The sequence below is a fragment of the Somniosus microcephalus genome, chromosome 17 (genome assembly GCF_052327205.1).
Source record: "Somniosus microcephalus isolate GS21.2 chromosome 17, FLI_Smic_1.0, whole genome shotgun sequence".
Classification (NCBI taxonomy): domain Eukaryota; kingdom Metazoa; phylum Chordata; class Chondrichthyes; order Squaliformes; family Somniosidae; genus Somniosus; species Somniosus microcephalus.
The window spans coordinates 76111313-76135705 of record NC_141003.1 but is presented as its reverse complement, the minus strand read 5'-3'; the positions used below and the strand labels follow the sequence as shown (position 1 = coordinate 76135705).

The 24393-nt window shown below is 44.0% G+C and overlaps 1 protein-coding gene across 2 annotated transcripts in view; it reads right to left on the bottom strand.

Moving 5' to 3' along the window:
• LOC147105865 (uncharacterized) overlaps positions 1-24393 on the bottom strand; it is a 155531-nt gene that overhangs the window by 35802 nt on the left and 95336 nt on the right. For both annotated transcript variants that reach the window (XM_086010689.1, XM_086010690.1), the window contains exons 5-6: positions 23750-23836; positions 6688-6837 (exon numbers count right to left, since the gene is read on the bottom strand). In XM_086010689.1, coding sequence (XP_085866815.1) covers positions 6688-6837; positions 23750-23836 — 237 coding nt within the window. The remainder of the gene's footprint in view (positions 1-6687; positions 6838-23749; positions 23837-24393) is intronic.

The window sequence follows — 24393 nt, the reverse complement described above, 5'->3', positions numbered from 1 at the left end:
AAAAGCTTCAGTACTTCTGAACTTAATGGGCGCGAAGACATACGGGCTGTTACGAAATTTAATCACTCCAGCCAAACCAAAGGACAAGACTTTTAAAGAAATTGTTGATACCCTGCAGGAGCATTTAAACCCAACACCGCTGCTGATAGCGGAACGATTCAAGTTCTTCAAGAGAAATCAACACAAGAATGAAAGTAACGCTGATTACCTAACCGAATTAAGAAAGCTATCAAAGTACTGCCAATTCGGAGCAGGACTATCGGATTATCTTCGAGACAAATTTGTTTGCGGTCTCTTAAGTGAAGGAACACAAAAGAGACTGCTTTCTGAAAAAGATTTAACATTGGACAAAGCTTTCAGTATGGCTGTATCATACGAAGCAGCAGCAAAAGGAGCTGCAGAAATACAACAAGAGACACAGGACTTCGGCACCCATAAAATGACACAGGAGTTCGGAAGATGTTATCGCTGCGGCAAATCCACCCATAACCAGAGGGACTGCTGGTTCAAGGGCAAAGCATGCAGGCAATGTGGTAAGATTGGACACATTGCACGGGTATGCCAATCTGGACAAAATAAATCCACTGACAGAAAACAAAAAATCAATAAAGAAAAGTACAGGAAGGTACAAATGATGACGGACAATAGCTCCGAAGACCAGAATAGCGATAGCGACTCCGGAAACAAGAGACTAAGCTGTCTCAAATTACATAATGTACTTGCCAAAGAGGATTACCAAACCATTTGGGTTACCCTCACAATAGCAGGGTCCCCAGTTAAAATGGAGCTAGATACAGGATCAGCTCTAACCGTAATAAATCGACGAGATTACGAGAGGCTATTTTCGCATATACCTCTAAAAGACACATCCATTATCTTAAAAACATATACGGGGCAGAAAGTCTACCCCAAAGGAAAAATAAGGGTGCCTGTGGTATACAACGGCAAAGAAATACAAAAGTTGTATTTATACATTCTACAAGATGGTGGTCCACCGTTGTTGGGACGTGAATGGATAAGGAAGATACGTTTAGACTGGCACTCCATTCAGGCACTGACGGTGACCAGTAAGGAAAAAAACAATGATGACATCATACCTGAACGATTAAAAGACATCTTGGCCAACGCCAAAGAAGTGTTTCAAGAGAAACTAGGAACCTTGAAAGGCATCACCGCCTCAATAAAAGTGGAAGATACAGCAATTCCAAAATTTTTTAAGGCAAGACCGGTGCCATACGCAATACGTCCGGCAGTCGAGGCAGAGCTGAAGAATTTGGAAAAGGCAGGCGTATTATCCAAAATAGATTGGAGCGAATGGGCAACACCCATCGTTCCAGTCATGAAAAAACATTGAAAAATAACTCTGAGGAACAGAAAAAAATTCGCATCTGTGGGGACTTTAAGGTGACTGTAAACCCGGTCCTTCACATGGTACAATATCCTCTTCCGAGGATAGAAGATATTTTCGCCTCACTATCCGGAGGGAAACGTTTCACAAAAATTGACTTGGCACAGGCATATCTACAGATGGAGGTTGAGGAGACCTCTAAAAAGTATCTCACAATAAACACACACAAAGGCCTGTACCAGTACAATCGACTGGTTTTTGGAATAGCATCAGCTCCAGCTATCTGGCAAAGAGCTATGGAGCAAGTCCTGCAAGGGATTCCGGGGACTCAATGCTACCTAGACGACACCCTTATAACAGGAGAAAACGACAACGAGCACCTTGCCAATTTGGAGCAGGTGCTCACTAGGCTGAAAGAACGGGGCCTACGAGCAAATCGCCCCAAGTGCGAATTTTTCCAAAATCAGATATCATATTGTGGCCACATAATTAATAAGGAAGGGTTGCATAAGTCACCTGAAAAAATTGAAGCAGTTATAAAAGCCCCAGCACCTGAAAATGTTTCACAATTAAGGTCATTCCTGGGATTAATAAATTACTATCATAAATTTTTACCGAACTTATCAACTATTCTACACCCTCTTAATGATCTTCTACAGACAGGAGTGATTTGGAAATGGAACGAAGACTGTAAACGTGCCTTCCATAAATGTAAAGACTTAATCACATCCGAGAAAATTTTGGCTCATTACAACCCATCAATACCAATCAGACTGGCATGCGATGCATCCCCTTACGGCATAGGAGCGGTATTGTCCCATAGATTCCCTGATGGCTCGGAACGGCCGATAGCTTTTGCGTCACGCTCATTGAACTCAGCTGAGCGTAACTATGCCCAGATAGACAGGGAAGCACTCAGCCTGGTATGGGGAGTGAAGAAATTCAACCATTACCTACACGGACAAAAATTTACCTTGCTGACTGACCATCAACCCCTCATCTCCATATTCAACCCTAAAAAAGGTGTCCCCATTATGACGGCACAAAGACTACAGAGGTGGTCCCTTTTTCTAGGGGCACACCAATACAACATTGAATACAAAGGGTCAAAACAGCATGGGAATGCTGACGGTTTATCACGCCTACCGTTGCCAACGATAGAAGAGGCACCTACAGTAGACCCAGTAGAGATATTCCACTCTACCATAGTGGAATGTCTACCGGTGACAAATTCTGCCATTGAAAGGGAGACAAGAAATGACCCTACTCTCTCACGGGTCTACGATTTAACAGTGAAGGGATGGCCAGCACATGGCGAACCACTGTTGCCAGCATTCTCGCAAAGAAGAGAACAGCTGTCAGTGTGCCGAGGAACCTTGATGTGTGGATCCAGAGTGGTGATTCCACCCAAACTCCAGGATAAAGTGCTAAAGGAGCTTCACGAGGGGCATCTGGGTGGAGTGAAAATGAAGAACCTAGCTAGGGCGTTTGTATGGTGGCCAGGTATCGATGGAGACATCGAAGACATGACCAAGAGCTGCCTAGGATGCCAGAAGGTCCAAAATGCTCCGCCACAGGCCCCTCTACATCCATGGGAGTGGCCCTCATCTCCCTGGCAAAGGGTGCACATCGACTTTGCTGGTCCATTTATGGACTCAATGTTCTTAATCACAGTTGATGCACACTCCAAGTGGCCGGAGGTAATAAAGATGTCCTCCACCACCACGGAAAAAACCATCACAGTATTAAGGACCATATTTGCCAGGAATGGGCTGCCGGAGCAGATATGTTCTGATAATGGACCGCAATTTGTGTCCGAAGAATTAAGAAAGTTCTTAAAGAACAATGGGGTAAAGCACTACACGTTCGCCCCATACCATCCCGCCACCAATGGATTGGCTGAAAGGTTTGTCCAGACCTTCAAGAAGGCCATCAAGGCCATGGGTAATGAAGACATAAAACTTCAGCACAAGGTGGATAACTTCTTATTTGCATATAGGAATGCAACGCATATGGTTACTAACCAAACTCCCGCCATGATGTTCTACAATAGAAACCTAAGATGCCGGCTGGATTTGGTCAAGCCCAACATCCGAAGGGACGTGGAGAACCGACAGTTTCAGGGCATGAATGAAAGGCCAACTAGGGCCTTCCAGATAGGCCAACCGGTTTTGGCCCGGGACTACCGTACCGAGAAATGGCAGCCTGGAACTACCTGCACACGATTAGGACCACTGATGTATACCGTGGACATCGGAGACAGCATAATAAGGCGCCATGCTGACCAAATCATCAAGTCATCCGAAAAGGGACAACCTACACCACCACTCTATACATCTAACGATGAAGTAGAGATACCCATATCTACCTCCGATCCGGTGATACTGGAGCCCGATGAACCCGACACTGGCCTTCAAGCCGAATCAGCCTTGCCAGAAGAACCTACTACACCACCAGAAACTACTACACCCCCGAGGCATTATCCGGACCGAGTCAGGAAGCCTCCTGAGAGACTAACTTATAATTAATTAATACAGCAATGTATATTATTTTGCATATAACATGTAATTAATAATTACTTAAAATATGATGTACTAGTTAGCTAGAAGGGGAGGAATTGTGGTGTATGTGCCTTTAAGAGCAATTATGGTGTATGTGCCTTTAAGAGCCCCAGGTGTGCGTAATGCCGGTAATTGCCACTTGGGCTATATAAGCCTGTGTATTGTGTATATCCTTTAGAAACCCCCCCCAGACTTGCTTAGTAAATACCTATGAACCAACTCCTGTCTTCAGTGTCTTTATCTACACACGGACACTACATGACCAACAGTGGTCCCAGCACCGATCCCTGTAGAACACCACTTCCCACCTTTTGCCAATCTGAGTTGCTGCCCTTAACCCCTACTCTCTGCTTTCTGTTTTGTAGCCAGCTTGCTATCCATTCTGCTACTTGTCCCCTGACTCCACATGCTCTGACCTTAGTCATGAGTCTACTAAGCGGTACCTTATTGAAGGCCTTTTGAAAATCCAAATATATTACATCTACTAAATTACCCTTGTCTACTCTTCCTGTTACTTCTTCAAAGAATCAAATACGGTTAGTCAAGCATGATCTTCCATTTTGAAATCCGTGCTGACTACTCTATTATATTTCCGGTTTCTAGATGTTTTTCTATTACATCTTTGAATAAAGATTCCATTATCTTTCCTACCACCGACATTAAGCTAACTGGTTTATAGTTCCCTGGACTTGATTTATCCTCCTTTTTAAATATAGAAATCACATTAGCCACCGGAACTATTCCTTTTTCTAATGAATTGTTATATATATGTGATAGTGCCTCTGCTATCTCTTCCCTAACTGCTTTTAATATGTATGGATGCAATCCCTCAGACCAGGGGTTTTTACCTCTCTAAGTTCGATTAGTTTATCAATTATCTCTCCCTTTTCTATCTTAAATATCTCTATATCTTTTCTGGTCTCTTCTTCTAATGTCATGCCCACCTTGTTAGGCTCCCTGATAAATACTGAGGCAAAGTAACTATTTTTGTCATTTCGCTGTAATTTCCTGTGAGTTTATTGCGTGCATGCCTTCGTGGTCCTATCCCGATCCTGATTTTACTTTTGTTATTTATGTATCTGTAGAATACTTCACTATTTCCTTTTATATTCCTTGATAATTTAATTTCGCAGTTCCGCTTTGTTTTTCTAATTTTTTTAAACTTCTTTCCTAACCTCTTCGTATTTCTTTTCATCAACCTTAATTTGTTGTCCATGTACTTAGTGTATGCCTTCTTCTTTACTTTCAATTATACCCTTATCTCTTTATCCATCCATTGTATTTCATTATTGGTTAGTTTGTCCTTGTTTTTTAGAGGAATATGTTTCTCCTGAACTCTACAGATCACCGATTTCGTCAGAACTGGTGTTCTGTTCTGACGAAAGGTCATCGACCTAAAATGTTAACGCTGTTTCTTGTCCACAGATGCTGCCTGACCTGCTGACTTGCAGCATTTTCTATTATTATATTACGTACATTGTACCTCTTGAATAGGACCAGTGTCTGCGGGAGCTCCTCCTCTATCTCCCTAGGTTACCCCTACCCTACTGACTGACAGTCACACACTCCTCTTCCTGCACCTGTGCTTTCCTCTGAGGTGTGACTATACTCTGGTGAAAACTATCCGACATTCCGCTCCCTCCCTAATGTGTTAGAATGTCTCTAACTCGCACTCCAGCTCAATGAGCTGGAGGGTCTCAAGGCAGAGCGCTTTCCTGCAGATGTGGCAATCCAGGACAGTCTCTTTGTCCACAAACTCCCACATATTACAGTCCCGACACATAGCCTGCACTACCATTTCTAGTTTTTATTTATTAATTTCTTTATTTGTTAGTAGTCATTTACTTTAAGGTCCGCTGGTCAGGCTGCTCAATGCCGGGGCACATGGGCAGATTATGGTACGCACTCCACCTGCGTGTCCCTTAAAATTGCACTCAGAGTGCAATTGAGTAAGAGAAATTCTTGGAGGGTGGGCGGGGGGGGGGGGGTGGTGGCGGCTCGCAAAATAGGGGCTAGTGTGTAAAAAAAAAAGTTCCACCGACTTCCCTTCTTTCTTTAACTTCCTAATTTTGAACCTGGTAATTGAACCTTTTCCCACAGTAAAATACAGGATCAACGTTGCTCATTCTCTCATAAACCAGGAATTTCCTTAGAGCTGCTCCCGTTCCGCAACCGTGACTTTTCCGTTAGTGCAGCGGGAACCCTATTTACGTGCGTACACCGGGTGTCCGACGAAATTACACGGGCGGAGTGGGAGCAGCTCCGAGGAAATTCCCAACCATTTTCTCGAAATCTTCAATTAAGTCACCTTGAAATCTCTTTTCCAAAGAACGCCCAACGCCCTTAACCATTCCTCCTAACTTCCAGCCCTGGTATCTGGGACCATTTGTGGTCAATTGCCTCTGCACCCTCTCAAGGCCATGTCTGTCTAAGTTGTCTGTCCAGGTCACAGCTTCTGTCTGTCTCTCTCCAGGGGTTACCTCCATTGTGGAACAGCCCGTGTCTCCAGGGTTGAACCTCTCTAAAACTGCTTCAAGGCAGAGTTCACATTTTATAGCCCGCCAACCAGATGTGTCGGTAACCCATGGCAACACAAATTATGTTTCGATATTAAGTGCTAGAAGAATGCTATGAAAAATAGTTAACATTTAAAATTACCTGATATTCAACACATTAAGGAAATATCTCTCCATTAATTATCACTGAACATTACCTAAATATTCTGTTATGTTTTTCTCAGTAGCCACTGAAAATTATCTGCGTTAAATAGTAACGCACCTGAGGTGACTATAATGTCCATAGTTGATGTTGTATAGTGGTCTGAAAGTGATCTTGCGGTAGTTGCCGATGTTGTTGGCTCTACAGATGTTGGCTCTACAGATGTTGCTAACGCTGTCGGCTCTACAGATGTTGCTAATGATGTCATTGCTGTAAACAGATGACTTCCTAGATTTTCATTCACATAAAACTCGAAGTACTTAAAACAAACTCACGCCACCATAATTAGCAATGTCTCTTTCCTTTAGCAACATTTCCTTAATGTTTTTTTTTAAAGTAGATAATTCATAATAAAATAATAACCTTCCCTCAAACGCCTCACTCACATTTCTAGGATAGTGTACCCTTCACTAATCCTGCTGATCACCATGTTCTGGGGTCAGGTAGCTTCACAGATAATACACCAAGCCTGTCATTGCCTGTCCTTACAAAGGATGATGGATGGGAATCGGGGCAAGAACAACCGTCTGGAGTGACTTCTGCCCACGTGAATTGGAGCCCTTGCAAAAGAAATAGAAACGTTTTAATTCCTTTTATTTTTTATTTTTTCCAAAAACGGGGAGTTAATTATGTACGCACTGCCATTCCCATCGAGAGGAAGCTGGCAATAAAGTCGCTGCAATAACCGTTCGCAGCTAACACATCCCAGCTGGGGAATATGTCTCTTTCAAATGAAACTCATAATTTTTCAGCTACTTGTGATTAAGGTGCATGTTAGAATTTGCATCTTGCTGTGCAGTAAAGCAAGGGATTGACTCTGGGCAGATTAATGTTTAGGTTTTAGTGCAGTCTTTGCTTCTGCCAAGCAGCATTTTTCACAGCCTAAAAAAAAATCACAAACACCCTGACGTATGAAAACTACTAGGCACTTGGTCTAATCAACTGTTTTACAACATGGAGATCAAGTTGTGTCCTTCACTCGTTCCTGTTAAAGAATGTCCTGAGCAAGCTGGGCCCATGCCCGAGTATTTATACTCTCCCTGGACAGCGCCACCAGCAGGCCACCCAGTATCATTTCATAAGTCATTTCCACATGAATGACAAGATTCATGTCACACCCCAAGGCAGCTCCCAAGTTGCGCTAGTGAGAGGAACAAATTCTGGACAGAAGGGGGGGGGGGGGGGGGTAAAATCTTAGTACAGTATTTATCCAATTCCCTTCTGAAAGTTACTATTGAATCTGTTTCCAGCACCCTTCCAGATCATGACAATTCATAACATGGACGGCTTAAATTTGGATCGAGCCTTAAGTGAGATGCACAATGTTGAGTGTGACATGAGCAAAGAACAGTCAATAGAAGAAGGCAATGTGGATAGCTACGAAAGTGGTGGCAAAATCGCCTACCCTTGCCTTCTTTTCAAATTCCAGCCTAGGAATTTTCCTCCACCCTGCTTCAAAACTAGGTCATGGACCTGAAGCGTTAACTCTGTTTCTCTTTCCAAAGATGTTGCCTGACCTGCTGAGTATTTCCAGCGTTTTCTGTTTCTATTACAACAACAACAACAACTTGCATTTATTTGGCACCTTTAACATAGTAAAACCTCCCAAGGTGCTGCACAGGAATGTTATAAGACAAACATGTGACACTGAGCCACATAAGGAGAAATTAGGGCAGATGGCCAAAAGCTTGGTCAAAGAGGTAGGTTTTAAGGAGCGTCTTAAAGGAGGAAAGAGAGATAGAGAGGCGGAGAAGTTTAGGGAGGGAATTCCAGAGCTTAGGGCCTCGGCAACAGAAGGCACGGTCACCAATGGTTGAGCAATTATAATCAGGGATGCTCAAGAGGCCAGAATTAGAGGAGCGCAGATATCTCGGAGGATTGTGGAGCTGGAGGAGATTACAGAGATAGGGAGGGGCGAGACCATGGAAGGATTTGAAAACAAGGATGAGAATTTTGAAATCGAGGCGTTGCTTAACCGGGAGCCAATATAGGTCAGCGAGCACAGGAGTGATGGGTGAACAGGACTTGGTGCGAGTTAGGACACGGGCAGCTGAGTTTTGGATGACCTCAGGTTTACGTGGGGTAGAACGTGGGAGACCAGCCAGGAGTGCGTTGGAATAGTCAAGCCTAGAATTCCAAAGATTCACCACCCTCTGAGTGAAGAAATTTCTCCTCATCTCAGTCCTCAATGGCTGACCCCTTATTCTGAGACTGTGACCCCTGGTTCTAGACTCCCCAGCCAGGGGAAACATCCTCCCTGCATCTACCCTGTCAAGCCCTGTAAGAATTTTGTATGTTTCAATGAGATCACCTCTCATTCTTCTAAACTCTAGAGAATATAGGCCTATAATGTGGAGAATATAGGCCTATAATGTGGAGAATCTTTCTTCATAGGACAATCCCCCCATCCCAGGAACCAGTCTGGTGAACCTTTGTTGCGCTCCCTCTATGGCAAGTATATCCTTCCTTAGGTAAGGAGACCAAAACTGTACACAATACTCCTGGTGTGGTCTCACCAGGGCCCTATACAATTGCAGTAAGACATCTTTACTCTTATTCTCAAATCCCCTTGCAATAAAGGCCAACATACCATTTGCTTTCCTAATTGCTTGCTGTACCTGCATGTTAACTTCCAGTGATTTGTGTACAAGGACACCCAGGTCCCTCTGAACACCAACATTTCCCAATCTCTCACCATTTAAAAAACACTCTGCTTTTCTATTTTTCCTACCAAAGTGGATTACTTCACATGTCTCCACATTATATTCCATTTGCCATGTTCTTGCCCACTCACTTAGCCAGTCTATATCCCCTTAAACCTCCTTGCATCCTGCTCACAACTTACATTCCCACCGAGTTTTGTATCATCAGCAAAATTGGATATATTACATTTGGTCCCCTCATCCAAATCAATGATATAGATTGTGAATAGCTGAGGCCCAAGCACTGATCCTTGCGATACCCCACTAGTTACAGCCTGCCAACCCGAAAATGACCCGTTTATTCCTACTCTCTATTTTCTGTCCGTTAACCAATCCTCAATCCTTGCTAGTATATTACCCCCAATCCCATGAACCCTAATTTTGTTTAATAACCTCTTGTGTGGCACCTTTTCGAATACCTTCTGAAAATCCAAATACACCACATCCACTGGTTCCCCCTTATCTATTCTGCTAGTTACAACCTCAAAAAAGTCTAACAGATTCCTCAAACATGATTTCCCTTTCATAAATCCGTGTTGACTCTGCCCAATCCTATTATTATTTTCTAAGTGCCCTGTTACCATGTCCTTAATAATAGATTCTAGCTTTTTCCCTACTACGAATGTCAGGCTAACTGGTCTGTAGTTCTCCATTTTCTCTCTCCCTCCTTTCTTAAATAGTGGGGTTACATTTGCTACCTTCCAATTCGTGGGAACTGTTCTAGAATCTGTAGAATTTTGGAAAATGACAATCAATGCATCCACTATCTCTATAGCCACCTCTTTCAAAACCCTAGGATGTAGGCCATCAGGTCTAGGTGATTTATTGGCTTTCAGTCCTATTAATTCCTCCAGTACTATTTTTTTACTAATACTAATTTTTTTCAGTTCCTAATTTTCGCTAGAGCCTTGGTTCTCCACTATTTCTGGGAAGTTTTTTGCATCTTCTTCTGTGAAGACAGACACAAGGGGCTCGAATTTATCAATGGGGACGTGATGGAGGTGGGACTCCCACTTTTTGGGTTGTAGTCGACTTGTGGCCAACCCACGCTATTTTCCCTTGATTGACCTTGTTAAGCCCAGCGGGCTCAGCAGGCCAATTAAGGGACACCTGGTTACTGGTGACGTCAGCGATTGACATTTCTTCTGTCAAGAGCTTTTGACAGATGAAAAATCAGCGTTTCACAGCTCTGTGAAGCTGTCAAACACTGACAATCTGTCTTCTAACTTGAGTCCTTCTACTCAGACTCAGTTAGAGAGCTCTCCAGACCAGAGGGCAGAGGCTGCAGCTTTTGACAGTTCAGCGGCCATTCTGCTTTCTGTGCCGGTGAGCTGAGGGACTCCCAAGAACTGAAGGAAGGAAGCCTGCAGGAGAAAGTAAAGGTAAGTAAAACTTATTAAAACACTTTACACTTACCTCACACACTTACCTCTGCACATATGCACCCATCACTCACCTGCACAACGGACATCTCGACCCTTCCAACCCCTTCAGACCGATGGTCCGCCTCGCTAACTTGGCTTGGTTCGGAGCTGTCGGGAAGCCCACACTTCAGGGCTAAAAATAGGGATTAGGCAAAAAACTGCCTGTTAACTACCTGTTAACAGGCAGTTAATTGGCACGAATCCCCTTCCCGCCTCGGGGAGGCGGCTCCCAGCACAGGTCGGATACCCGCCTCCTGGGACATTGGCACGGAGGCGGGTTGGGGGTGAGATGGGTTCCTGCCCCCCCGATTCTGCAATTTTCCCACCACTCCCATCTCCAAACCCGCCTCCACGGGGCTTGGAAATTCGAGCCAAAAGTATTTGTTTAATTTCTCTGCCATTTCCTTATTCCCCATTATAATTTCTCCTGTCTCAGCCTGTAAGGGACCCACATTTATTTTTACTAATCTTTTCCTTTTTATATACCAATAGAAGCTTTTACAGTCTGTTTTTATGTCCCTCGCTAGTTTACTCTCATATTCTATTTTCCCTTTCTTTATCAATTTCTTGGTCCTCCTTTGCTGAATTCTAAAATCCTCCCAATCCTCAGGCTTACTACTCTTTTTGGCAACATTATAAGCCTCTTCCTTTGATCTAATACTATCTATAACTTCTCTTGTTAGCCGCGGTTGGACTACTTTTCCTGTGAGGTATTTATGCCTTAAAGGAATGTATATTTGTTGTAAATTATGTATTAGCTCTTTAAATGCTAGCCATTGCTTTTCTACCATCATACCTTTTAAGGTAGTTTCCCAATCTACCGTAGCCAACTCGCCCCTCATACCTACATAGTTTGCTTTGTTTAGATTTAAGACCCTCGTTTCGGATTTAACTAAATCACTTTCAAACTGAATATAAAATTCTATCATATTATGGTCACTCTTCCCTAAAGGCCCCTTTACTACATGGTTATTAATTAACCCTTTCTCACTGCACAATACTAGATCGAAAATAACCTGTTCCCTAGTTGGTTCCTCAACATAATGATCTAGAAAACTATCTTGCATACATTCCATGAATTCATCCTCCACACTATTACTGCAAATTTGGTTTGCCCAGCCTATATATAGATTAAAGTCCGCCATGATCACTGTATAACCCTTGTTACATGTGCCTCTAATTCCCTACATTACAACCACTGTTTGGGGGCCTATAAACAACTCCCAGCACTGTTTTTTTTACCCCTTGCTGTTTTTTAGCTCTACCCAAACTGATTCTACTTCTTTATTTTTGGAGCTAAGATCCTTTCTCTCTACGGTCTTTATCCCATCCTTTATTATCAGGGCTACCCCTTCTCCTTTTCCATTTTGCCTATCTCTTCTAAAAGTTAAGTATCCTGGAATCTTTAGTTCCTAACCTTGACCACTTTGCAACCACGTCTCCGTTATCGCTATTAGATCAAACCTGTTCATTTCTAGCTGCGTTATTAATTCATCTATTTTGCTGTAAATGCTTCGCGCATTCAGATAAAATGGGCTGGATTTTCATCGAGGAGTCGGGTAGGAGGCGGGACTACAACTTTCGGGGTTGTAGTCCCGCCTCCATTGAGTTCTAGCCAACCCATGCGATTTTGACTTGATTGACCTTGTTGAGCCTGCCCAGCAGGCTCAGCAGGTCAATTAGGGGCCACCCGGCAACAAGTGACGTCACAGATTGATATTTCATCTGTCAAGACCTTTTGACAGATGAAATATCAGTGTTTCACAGCTGTTTGAAGCTGTCAAACACTGACAATCTGTATTCTAAGTTAATTCCTTCCTCTCAGGATGATTTAGAGATCTCCCCGGAACAGAAAGCTGGATGCTGCAATTTTTGACAGCTCGCAGCCATTCTGCTTTCTGTGCCGGTGAGGTGAGGGACTCCCAAGACCTGAAGGAAGGAAGGCTGTAAACGTAAGTAAAGGTATGTAAAACTTCTTTAAACACTTTACACACACCAAACACACTTACCTTTGCACTCATGCACCCATCAGTCACCTGAACACCAGACATCTCGAACCCTCCAAGCCCTTCATCCCGACGGTCCGCCTCGCTAACTTGGCGTGGTTTGGAGCTGTCGGGAATCCCACACTTCAACATTAAAAATAGGGATTAGGCTAAAAACTGCCTGTTAACTACCTGTTAACAGGCAGTTAATTGGCACTAATCCCCTTCCCGCCTCGGGGAGGCGGATCCCAGTGCGGGTCGGGTACCCGCCTCCTTTGAAACTGGCATGGAGGCGGGTTGGGGGCGGGATGGGTTCAGGACCCCCGATTTCAGGATTTTAACCCCCCACACGCCTCCAATCCCGCCTCCACGGCCCAATGAAAATCCTGCCCAATGCCTTTAGCTACTTAGCTACTGGGATGCCTCACTACCAAAGTTATGGTCATTACCCTCCACTCCACAACATTGCTCACCTCCTGGCTCTTTCCCATTGGGAGAGCACATTTTCTCTTGTCTCCTCTTCCTCTCTCCTCCAGGCTTCTTAGTCGTGATATAGAATCCATCCTGCTCAGTCACTGTGGAAACTATATGGAGAGGGAGCTATACCTCCATCTGATCTCCTGGACTGGTCAAATGTTACCATCCATATCAAAGGCCAATGATGAGCATGTCCTAAGTTTTCATCCTTGTTTTCAAATCCCTCCATGGCCTCGCCCCTCCCTATCTCTGTAATCTCCTCCAGCCCCACAACCCTCCGAGATATCTGCGCTCCTCCAATTCTGGCCTCTTGAGCATCCCTGATTATAATCGCTCAACCATTGGCGGCCGTGCCTTCAGCTGCCTAGGCCCTATGCTTGGGAATTCCCTCCCTAAACCTCTCCGCCTCTTTACCTCTCTTTCCTCCTTTAAGACGCTCTTAAAACCTACCTCTTTGACCAAGCTTTTGATCATCTGTCCTGATACCTCCTTAATATGGCTCGGTGTCAAATTTTGTTTGATGACGCTCCCGTGAAACGCCTTGGGAAGTTTTACTATGTTAAATGCGCTGTATAAATACAAGTTGTTGTTATACAGATCTGAGGTACTTTGGGCAGACTACAATCCTGCGGGATACCCATGATCAGGAAGTCAGGAAGACTTACCAAACTAGACCACTGTTACAATGACCCATGGTTTCAAGGTCCCTATGCCACAGTACCAGGAAAAATTAGTGTGAGGCGTCATACTTTGACACCTAGCTTAAATGCTTTGGCAGCTGTGAACATTTCCTCAAACGCTTAAATTGTCAACACGGGAATTATTTAGGTGAGTGGGATGGTATGGGTATTAGTGACCTATTTTCTAGTATTATGAACATAAAAAAGTATTGAATAAGAAAGGGTCATTCAGCTGATGAAGCCTGCAACTTTTAGAGACAATGTACAATCTACCATATCATGGATTTTACGCTCTCATTTAATTGCCTTTAGTGGGAGCACGGCATAAATACTTCCTGATTCCCAAAAGTTATCAAGCAAAACTGCAGAATATCCATCCGTCCTCCCATCTCTGCCCTCCACACGTGACGTTCTCCCTCCACTTCCCCCCCACCCCACCCCACCCCGGCCCAACAGCACAGAACCATCATAGTTGTACATAGTGCTTGAATATCTTAGTCTATAATTATAATGGCTCCGAACAACTTCTCGGTAACAAGGTTATTGGAGCCTCGATAGGATGGAACTTCTGTCCGCCTGTTATCTACGCCTCTCACCTCAGCACACTTTCCAGAATCGGGGGCAATTACGTATTGCTAGTGGGCGCTTGTGCTCTTCACTTAGGGTGCCTGCTCAAGTGGTGGGGGCCAGGGGTGGGGTAGGACGCAGACCGTCTTGCTGCGGCGTAAGTGGCTCCCAATGGTTTCGGTGAAGATTGAAGAAACTTCCCATGATCGGCCAGTATCGGCGCCGCAATCGATTTGGTTGCGTTGAGAAATTGGCCGTTTAAATTTAAAATCGCCGCCAGGACCCTGAGTAACGCTGGTGTCAGCACACCCAAGCATCTCTTGCGCCCAGTTCTGCGAAAGCACAACTTGGCAAGAATTCCCTCATTGGCATGGCATCGTAATATGCCCACCTATTGGTGGCTGGGTGTATTAGGTGGCTGCCCCCAAATCAGAGAAACTTTGATGGGTGGGAAAATGGGGCAGAGACCTGGTGCAATCGGATCCCAATCCAATATCCGACCCCACCCATCCAGATTATAGTGCTTTTGCGCTGCAAGTAAAGAGGAAGTTCAAGGACACACTGTAGGACATTAAGATTAACTAGCAGTTAGGCAGACCTCTAGACCTGCCTGGGTTGAGACTTACTTTATGGCTCTAATCTGTCATATGGTAATCACCCTGGAAGGCCAGAAACATTCTTCACTCACAGTATTTACGACAGGTAAATGACCTACAGTTTATAGTCATGAGGCAGTAACCCTTGGAGACATTCCTAAGATGGGCAGGTGCATGAAGGTATGCAATTGCTCATGTTTGAGCATGACTGTCCATCAGTCAGGGTCCTTGACCCCCAACTGATGTACAAGGACATCACAATGCGCAGTCACACTCGCACACTTCGCTGAGCTTGTTTTTTGCCTTAGTTTTGGAATCGGCAATCATGCCAATACACACATAGGCTTTGTAGTCGGTGATTTTATTTCAGGATATAAGTAAAACCATGTTGGGTTTAGCGTTAGGGTTAGGATTAAGCATAGGTGTAGATTTAGATTAGGGTTAGGATTAGAGTTAGGTTTAAAGTGACCGTATTTTGGGCAGAAACCATATTTTATTGAAGCGGAAGGTTTAAGTTGAGACTCCATACAGGGGTGTATTTGCCAGGATAGAACTGTAAGGAGGCGATTATCTTGTGTGGCAAAGGTCACCAATGCACATCTTGTCACAATGCAGAGTCATGCTTGACCATGCTGTTTTTGGCATTTGCCAGTGTGAAGAAAACTGGAAGAGTTAGGAATTACATTTTCTAACTTTGGGCATTTTTTTTAAAGTTATATAAAGTGACTTTTTTTGTTAGGGTGCCTGCAAATGGTCATAAATATATACGTAATATTGAGTATTTCTCAGTAAAATATTGATAAAATTGTTCACTAAAATTATTGTTAAAACTGACGGAATTCAAAAGTGATGAACTAGACTGATAACCTATTGCAGTAAAAAGTGGCAAACTTTCACATCAAAAATTGATCAATTCTTGCACCAATTTTTGAACCCTCACAGTAAAGATGCCCTATTCCCACCGAACTGCTGACCGCCCAATTTTCCTTCCTGGCCTCCAAGTTAGCTGATAGTGTTAACGGTTCTCTCTCCTCAGATACTGTCTGCCTCCCCTTCAAATTTGCTGTCAACAATCCCCCCTCCTCAAAAACCCCAACCTTGACCCCTCTGTCCTTCCAAACTACCACTCCATCTCCAACCTCCCTTTCCTCTCCAAAGTCCTTGAAAGTGTTGGCGCCTCCCAAATTGTGCCCATCTTTCCCGCAACTCCATGTTCGAACCCTTCCAATCAGGTTTCCGCTCCTCCCACGGCACTGAAATGGCCCTTATCAAAGTCACCAATGACATCCTGTGTTACTGTGACCATGGTAAACTATCTCTACTCATCGTTCGCGATCTGTCTGCAGCCTTTGACACAGTTGACCACACCATCCTCCTCCAGTGCCTCTCCTCCGTTGTCCAGCTAGGTGGGACTGCCCTCGCCTGGTTCCATTCCTATATATCCAGTCATAGCCAGAGAATTACCTGCAGTGGCTTCTCTTCCCACTCCAGCAGTTACCTTTGGAGTCCCCCAAGGAGCTATCCTTGTCCCCCTCCTATTCCTCATCTACGTGCTGCTCCTCGGCAACATCATCTGAAAACACAACGTCAGGTTCCACATGTACGCTGATGACACCCAGCACTACCTAACCATCACCTCTCTCGACTCCTCCTCTACCTCTGATTTGTCACGCTGCTTGTCCGACTTCCAGTATTGGATGAGTAGAAATTTCCTCCAATTAAATACTGGGAAGACCGAAGCCATTGTCTACAGTAGTCATCACAAACCCCGTTCCCTCGCTGCCAACTCCATCCTTCTCCCACTGTCTGAGGCTGAACCAGACCGTTTGCAACCTTGGCGTCCTACTTGACCCTGAGATGAGCTTCTGACCCCATATCCACTCTATCAGCAAGACCGCCTACTTCCACCTCCGTAACATTGCCCGTCTCCCCCTGCCTCAGCAGCTAAAACCCTCATCGTGCCTTTGTTGCCTCTAGACTCGACTATTTCAATATTCTCCTGGCTGGCCTCCCACCTTGCACCCTCCATAAACTTGAGCTCATAGAAACATGGAAACATAGAAGATAGGAGCAGGAGTAGGCCATTCGGCCCTTCGAGCCTGCTCCGCCATTCAATGTGATCATGGCTGATCATCCAAATTCAGTACCCGGTCCCTGCCTTCTCTCCATATCCCTTGATCCCTTTAGCCTTAAGAAATATATCCAACTCTTTCTTGAATATACTTAATGAACTGGCCTCCACCGCCCTCTGTGGCAGAGAATTCCATAGGTTCACCACTCTCTGGGTGAAGAAATTCCTCCTCATTTCAGTCCTAAATGGCTTACCCCTTATCCTTAGACTGTGACCCCTGGTTCTGGACTCCCCGGCCATCAGAAACATCCTTCCTGCATCTAGTCTGTCCAGGCCTGACAGAATTTTATAGGTTTTGATGAGATCCCCTCTCAATCTTCTAAACTCCAGTGAGTATAAGCCCAATCGACACAATCTCTCCTCATACGTCATTCCTGCCATCCCAGGTATCAGCCTGGTGAATCTTCGCTGCACTCCTTCCATGGCAAGAACGTCCTTCCTCAGGTAAGGCGACCAAAACTGCACACAATACTCAAGGTGTGGTCTCACCAAGGCCCTGTACAACTGCAGCAAGACATCCTTGTTCTTGTACTCGAACCCTCTTGCTACGAAGGCCAACATACCATTTGCCTTCTTAACCGCCTGCTGCACCTGCATGCTTACCTTCAGCGACTGGTGTACAAGAACACCCAGGTCTCTTTGCATTTCCCCTTCTCCCAATCTATTACCATTCAAATAATAATCTGCCTTCCTGTTTTTGCCACCAAAGTGGATAACCTCACATTTATCCACATTATAGTGCATTTGCCATGTTTCTGCCCAATCACCCAACCTGTCCAAATCGTGGTGGAGTTTCACGACATCCTCCTCACAGCATACCCTCCCACCCAGCTTTGTGTCGTCTGCAAATTTGGAGATATTACATCCAATTCCCTCGTCCAGATCATTAATATATATTGTGAACAGCTGGGGTCCTAGGACCGATCCTTGCGGTACCCCACTAGTCACTGCCTGCCACTCGGAAAACGACCCGTTTATTCCAACTCTTTGCTTTCTGTCCACCAACCAGTTCTCTATCCAAGTCAATACCTTGCCCCCAATCCCATGTGCCTTAATTTTGCACGCTAATCTCTTATGCGGGACCTTATCGAAAGCCTTCTGAAAGTCCAAATACACCACATCCACTGGTTCTCCCTTATCTATTTTACCAGTTACATCCTCAAAAAATTCCAGTAGATTAGTCAAGCATGATTTACCTTTTGTAAATCCATGTTGACTTTGTCCGATCCAGTCACTGCTTTCCAAGTGCTCTGCTATTACATCTTTTATAATGGACTCTAGCATTTTCCCCACTACCGATGTCAAGCTTACCGGTCTATAATTCCCCGCCTTTTCTCTACCACCTTTTTTGAATAGTGGGGTAACATTAGCTACCCGCCAATCCATGGGTACCGTTCCAGAGTCTATCGAGTTCTGGAAGATGACCAGCAATGCATCTACTATTTCTAGGGCCACTTCCTTAAGTACCCTGGGATGTAGATTATCAGGCCCTGGGGATTTATCGGCCTTCAGTCCCATCAATTTTCCTAACACCATTTCCCTACAAATACTGATTTCTTTCAGTTCCACCCTTTCATCAGACCCTATGTTCCCCGGCATCTCTGGGAGGTTATTTGTGTCCTCCTTTGTGAAGACAGAACCAAAATATGTATTTAGTTGGTCTGCCATTTTTTTGTTCCCCATTATAAATTCCCCCGATTCTGACTGCAAGGGACCTACGCTTGACTTCACCAATCTTTTTCTCTTCACATATCTATAAAAGCTTTTACAGTCAGTTTTTATGTTCTCTGCAAGCTTACTCTCATATTCTATTTTCCCTTTCTTAATTAATCCCTTTGTCCTCCTTTGTTGAATCCTAAACTGCTCCCAATCCTCAGGATTATTGCTTTTTCTGGCCAATTTATATGCCCTCTCCTTGGACCTTATGCTATCCCTAATTTCCCTTGTTAGCCACGGTTGGGTCACCTTTTTTGTTTTATTTTTATGCCAAACTGGGATGAACAAATTCTGTAGTTCATCCATTCGGTCTTTAAATGTTTGCCATTGCCTATCCACCGTCAACCCTTTGAGTGCCATTCCCCAATCAATCCTACCCAACTCGCTCCTCAGACCATCATAGTTTCCTTTATTTAAATTGAGGACCCTAGTCTCCGAGTCAACTACTTCATTCTCCATCTTAATGAAGAATTCGATCATATTATGATTGCTCCGACCCAAGGGGCCTCTTACAAGATTGCTAATTAATCCTTTCTCGTTACATAATACCCAGTCTAAGATGGCCTGATCTCTGGTTGGTTCCTCGACATATTGGTCCAGGAAACCATCCCGTAAACACTCCAGGAATTCCTCCTCCACAGTATTGTTACTCATTTGGTTGGCCCAATCTATATGTAGATTAAAGTCACCCATGATGACTGCTGTGCCCTTATTGCACGCTTCTTTAATTTCTCTTTTAATGCCATCCCCAACCTCCGCCTTACTGTTTGGAGGTCTATAAACCACTCCCACTAACGTTTTTTTCCCCTTAGTATTTCTCAATTCTACCCATACAGATTTCACCTCATCAGAGCTAATATCCTTCATTACAATTGTGTTAATCCCTTCTTTAACCAGTAATGCTACCCCACCTGCCTTTCCTTTTTGCCTGTCTTTCCTGAATATCGAATACCCCTGGATGTTGAGTTCCCAGTCCTGGCCTTCCTTGAGCCACGTTTCTGTAATCCCAACCAAATCGTATTTGTTTACTTCTATTTGCGCAGCCAATTCATCCACCTTATTACAAATGCTCCTCGCATTAAGACACAAAGCCTTCAGGCTTGTTTTTTTAACGCTCTTAGACCTATTAGAATTATTATTTACTGTGGCCATGTTTGATTTAAACCGTTGATTTCTCTGACTGCCACTTTTGTTTTTCTCCTTCCTATCTTTTGCTTTTATCCTTGTTTCCCTTTCCTCTGTCTCCCTGCTCAGGTTCCCAACCCCCTGCCATTTTAGTTTAAACCCTCCCCAAAGCTCATCCAAAACTCTGCTGCCCTTATCCTAACTTGCACCAAGTCCCGTTCACCCATCACCCCTGTGCTTGCTAACCTATATTGGCTCCCAGTCCGGCAACGCCTCAATTTTAAAATTCTCTTGTTTTCAAATCCCTCCATGGCCTCACCCCTCCCTATCTCTGTAACCTCCTCCGAGATCTCTGCGCTCCTCCAATTCTGACCTCTTGCGCATCCCTGATTTTAATCACTCAACCATCGGTGGCCGTGCCTCCGGCTGCCTAGGCCCTAAGCATTGGAATTCCCTCCCTAAACCTCTCCACCTCTCTACCCTCTCTCCTTCTTTAAAACATACCTCTTTGACCAAGCTTTTAGTCACCTGTCCTAATATCTCTTTATGTGGCTTGGTGTCTGATAAATTTTATTTGATAATCGCTCCTGTGAAGCGCCTTGGGTTGTTTTACTGTGTTAGAGGTACTACATAAATGCAAGTAGTTGTTGTTGTATAATTGTCTAACCTTGAATGCCTGATTTAAGGTATTGTCGTGACTAACCTCATATAAATCGACAGAAATGGTTTTTCCCCAATTAAAAAGTATTACCCATGAAAGAAAAAAAGTCTTTGAAAATTAATTACAAAAACAATCTGGAGCTAGGAGTCACAAGCACCAAGGCTAAATTTGCAGATCATACAAAACTAATGAAGGTGGTAGATGCCAAAGCTGAAGAGGAAAAGCTACAGGAGGATTTGAATTGGGAATTGGGCAGACAGGTGGCAGATGAAATTCAGTGTAGAGCAATGCAAAGTCCTTCACACGGGGACAGAAAATCCAGGGACTATTACTCAAATGGAAAGATAATAACGTGAAAGAGATCGGGGGGGGGGGGGGGGGGTCCTGATTGACCATAAGTTGAAGCTATTGCAACAATGTTCGGTGGCAATGAGCAAATAAAATTAGATGGTCAACATTGAGCCGAAATAGTGAGGTAATCCTGCTACTGTATAAATCATTGGTGCGACCGCACTTGGAATACTGTGCATAATTCTGATCACCACAGTGCAAAATGGACATTGCAGCTATTGACAGAGCACAGAAGAGTACATCCAGAACGATTGAGGGGATGGAGGGTTTGTATTGTGAGGAACGATTATGTAAATTGGGCATGTTCTCACTGGAAAAGAAGAGGTTGAGAGGTGATAGGATTCCTGTTTTTGGATTCTAAAGGGACTAGATAATGTCGACCATGACAAGCTGTTTCACCTTGTCCAGAACAGCAGAACCGAGACGTGGCCTGCACCTGAAGGGGGGGTAAATTCCAAACTAATGTACGGAAACATCTTCTCAGTATGCGAGTGGTTAATCTATGGAACAGACTCCCTAGGGAGACAGTGAAAGCAGATAGTGGGCCAGAAATTCGGGTCCCCATGGGTGAGTACGCGCTGTGTACTCACCCGTAAGGCCAATGGAAGTGCCGGTTTCGCGCATGCACTGGAAACCGGAACTTCCGTTCCCTTGAAGGAAGGAGTTCGGAGGTCAAACACGTGCGCCGGAGAGGCAGCGCGTAGACCTGGAACTTCCGATTTTTTTACAGGTTTCTCCGTGCGGGTAAGTCCCTAGCAGGTGCGCATGAAAAAAGCAGTCGCAAGGCTTGCTTTTAACAAGAGGTTAATTAAGTAAAATTAAAACATTTTTTCCACAGGTTTATCATTTTAAAATACTTTAAAGAAAGGTAAGTTTATTTTTAGCCCCGTTAAAAACTTTAATTAATTTTTTCAAAAATTTAAGTTTTTGTTTAAAATAGTTAATTTATGTAATTTATAGTTCTTTTAAAAATGTGATTTAAAAAAAAATGTATTAGAAGTTTTACTTAGGTTTTGGGGTCGATCTCTATTCATAGATTTGACAGGTCTTCCTGTCAAATCTATGAATGGAGATTCTCTGCTCTGATTGGCTCGCCATGGCCCACGTGATCCCAGGGGACGCTGTGAACTAACTTCGCCCCTGGGATACGCAAGCACTGCGCACGGCAGCTGGAGGAGGCCCAGTATCGGAATCCCACGCGGGCCCACACCACAACGGCAGGCGCGCTATATAAGTGCAGGTCGGGGGCTTGCGCCCACGGGAAGCCTCCAACCCAAATTTCTGGCCCAGTGTTGATTCATTCAAATGCAAATTAGATAGATTTTTTTCAGAAAACAATATTTTGGGATTATAGTACATGGGTAATTTGAGACATCCCATGTGGTAAGTGTAGCATGCTTGGGAGGAACTGGTGACTTTGGACCTATGGTTCCCAAAACTCTCCACCCCTGGGGGTTTTCCTTGCCTCGTGTCTGGGTCTGCTGTAGAGCAATTGATAGAGATTGATCGCTGTGATTAGTCAACAACTCCATTATCATTGTATTGTGCGCGACCTGGATGGTAGCGGGTAAACTAGATGGACCTTAGTCTTATTCGTCTAGCAATTTCTGTGTTTCTATGTAAAATTAACATAATTTTTAATATAAAATGTAATTTTTTTTCCAGAGACCAGTTACAGACCACCGAAGGAATACTTCTTCTGCTTACACCCCTGATCCCCAACCAGTTAACAGTCAGAGCGTAGGTACATTTTATGATGGCGATTCATTATCACATTGTAAGGGAAACAGAAGTTTACCATGGATTTATAAACATGCATTCTCCTAGATGCAATGGTAATTTACTAATCCCATCAATAAACTTGGTATGGGAACCTCTTTCACACTTGTTCACCATCATGTTGACAAGAGCAACTTCCAACCAACTCCAAGTGACCAGGTGTGTATTAGCAGACCCACCAAAAACAGTTAAGTAGTATTAGTAGGTAAACGTTGATTTATATAAACATAATGCTTCTTTATGAGTGTCAATTTAGCGCAATTAGTGGCAATCTTGTCTCTGAGTCAGAAGATTGTGCTTTGAAGCCCCACTACAGGACTTGAGCACACAGTTTAGGCTTACACTTCAGTGAGGTTCTGCGGGAATGCTCCATTAATGAGGCTGCATCATTAGTTTATTTTTGCCTTTTTTTTAATACTGATTGTTACTTCAGTGTTGGCAACTGCTTCTATTACTCATGGTCACTTGAAGAAGATAAAGCAGATAAAAATATTGGCACTGAAAAAAGTACCACGTTGAACACTGATGGACAAGCTTTCAAAGGAAGAACATTGAGCGAGTGAGTAAGCCTGAGAAGGTCTTAGCAGTGAGATTAGTGATGCTGCAAGATGTATTTCCAGTACTAAAGTAGAACTCACAGGCCAAATGTACGGTAGCCTCTGTGAGGTCCTACAGAAAAGACTTGCATTTGGAGAACAAATCAAGCCAAATGTATCAATGAACAAGATAAAAGCATTGAAGAACGTTGTGCTCCAAAGGACGGTAGGGATTAAGCGACAAGACAGAAACTGCGTGAAGAGGAAAACACACGCGCCAATGGAAACCTGAAGCGGGATGGTCAAGTGAATGTGTTGCGAGGTTGGAAAGCAGGTTGTTAGACTGGCCTCCATAGGTTGAAAAGTCAAGAAATTGGCTTTAGGTAACAAACCTGGAGTGTCATGGACGGTTGGAGTCAAATCCTTAGTGATCTCAGTTGATGAAGTGCTTGCTACTGGTGGTTGAGTACCACCTACGTCTGACATGTGCAGGTAAAAAAAAGTAAATGAAAAACAGTTAAGTCGAAAGTTTTAGTAGGTAAACGTTGATTTATATAAACATAACCCTTCTTTATGAGTGTCAACTTAGCTCAATTAGTGGCAATCTTGTCTCTGAGTCAGAAGATTGTGCTTTGAAGCCCCACTACAGCACTTGAGTTTAGGCTTACACTTCAGTGAGGTTTTGCGGGAGTGCTGCATTGTCAGAGGCGCCATATTCCAGAGGAGCTGCTAAACAGAGGGCCCTTGTCTGCCTGCTCAGGTGGACTATGCTCAGATGGACTAAAAGATTTTCACGTTGCTACTTGAAAAAGAGCAGGTAGTGCTCCTGGTTTCCAGCAAAACATTCCTCCTCCAACCAACCCCACCAGATTAACTGCTGATTCATTTCATTTGCTGTTTGCGGGACCTTACTGTGTGCAAATTGGCTGCTGTGTTTGGCGAAATAGCAAAAGCAACTACACAATGTGAAATGCTATGCAATGTCCTGAGGACATGATAAGGTACAAAATCAATGCAAGTTCTTTCTCTTTTCTGT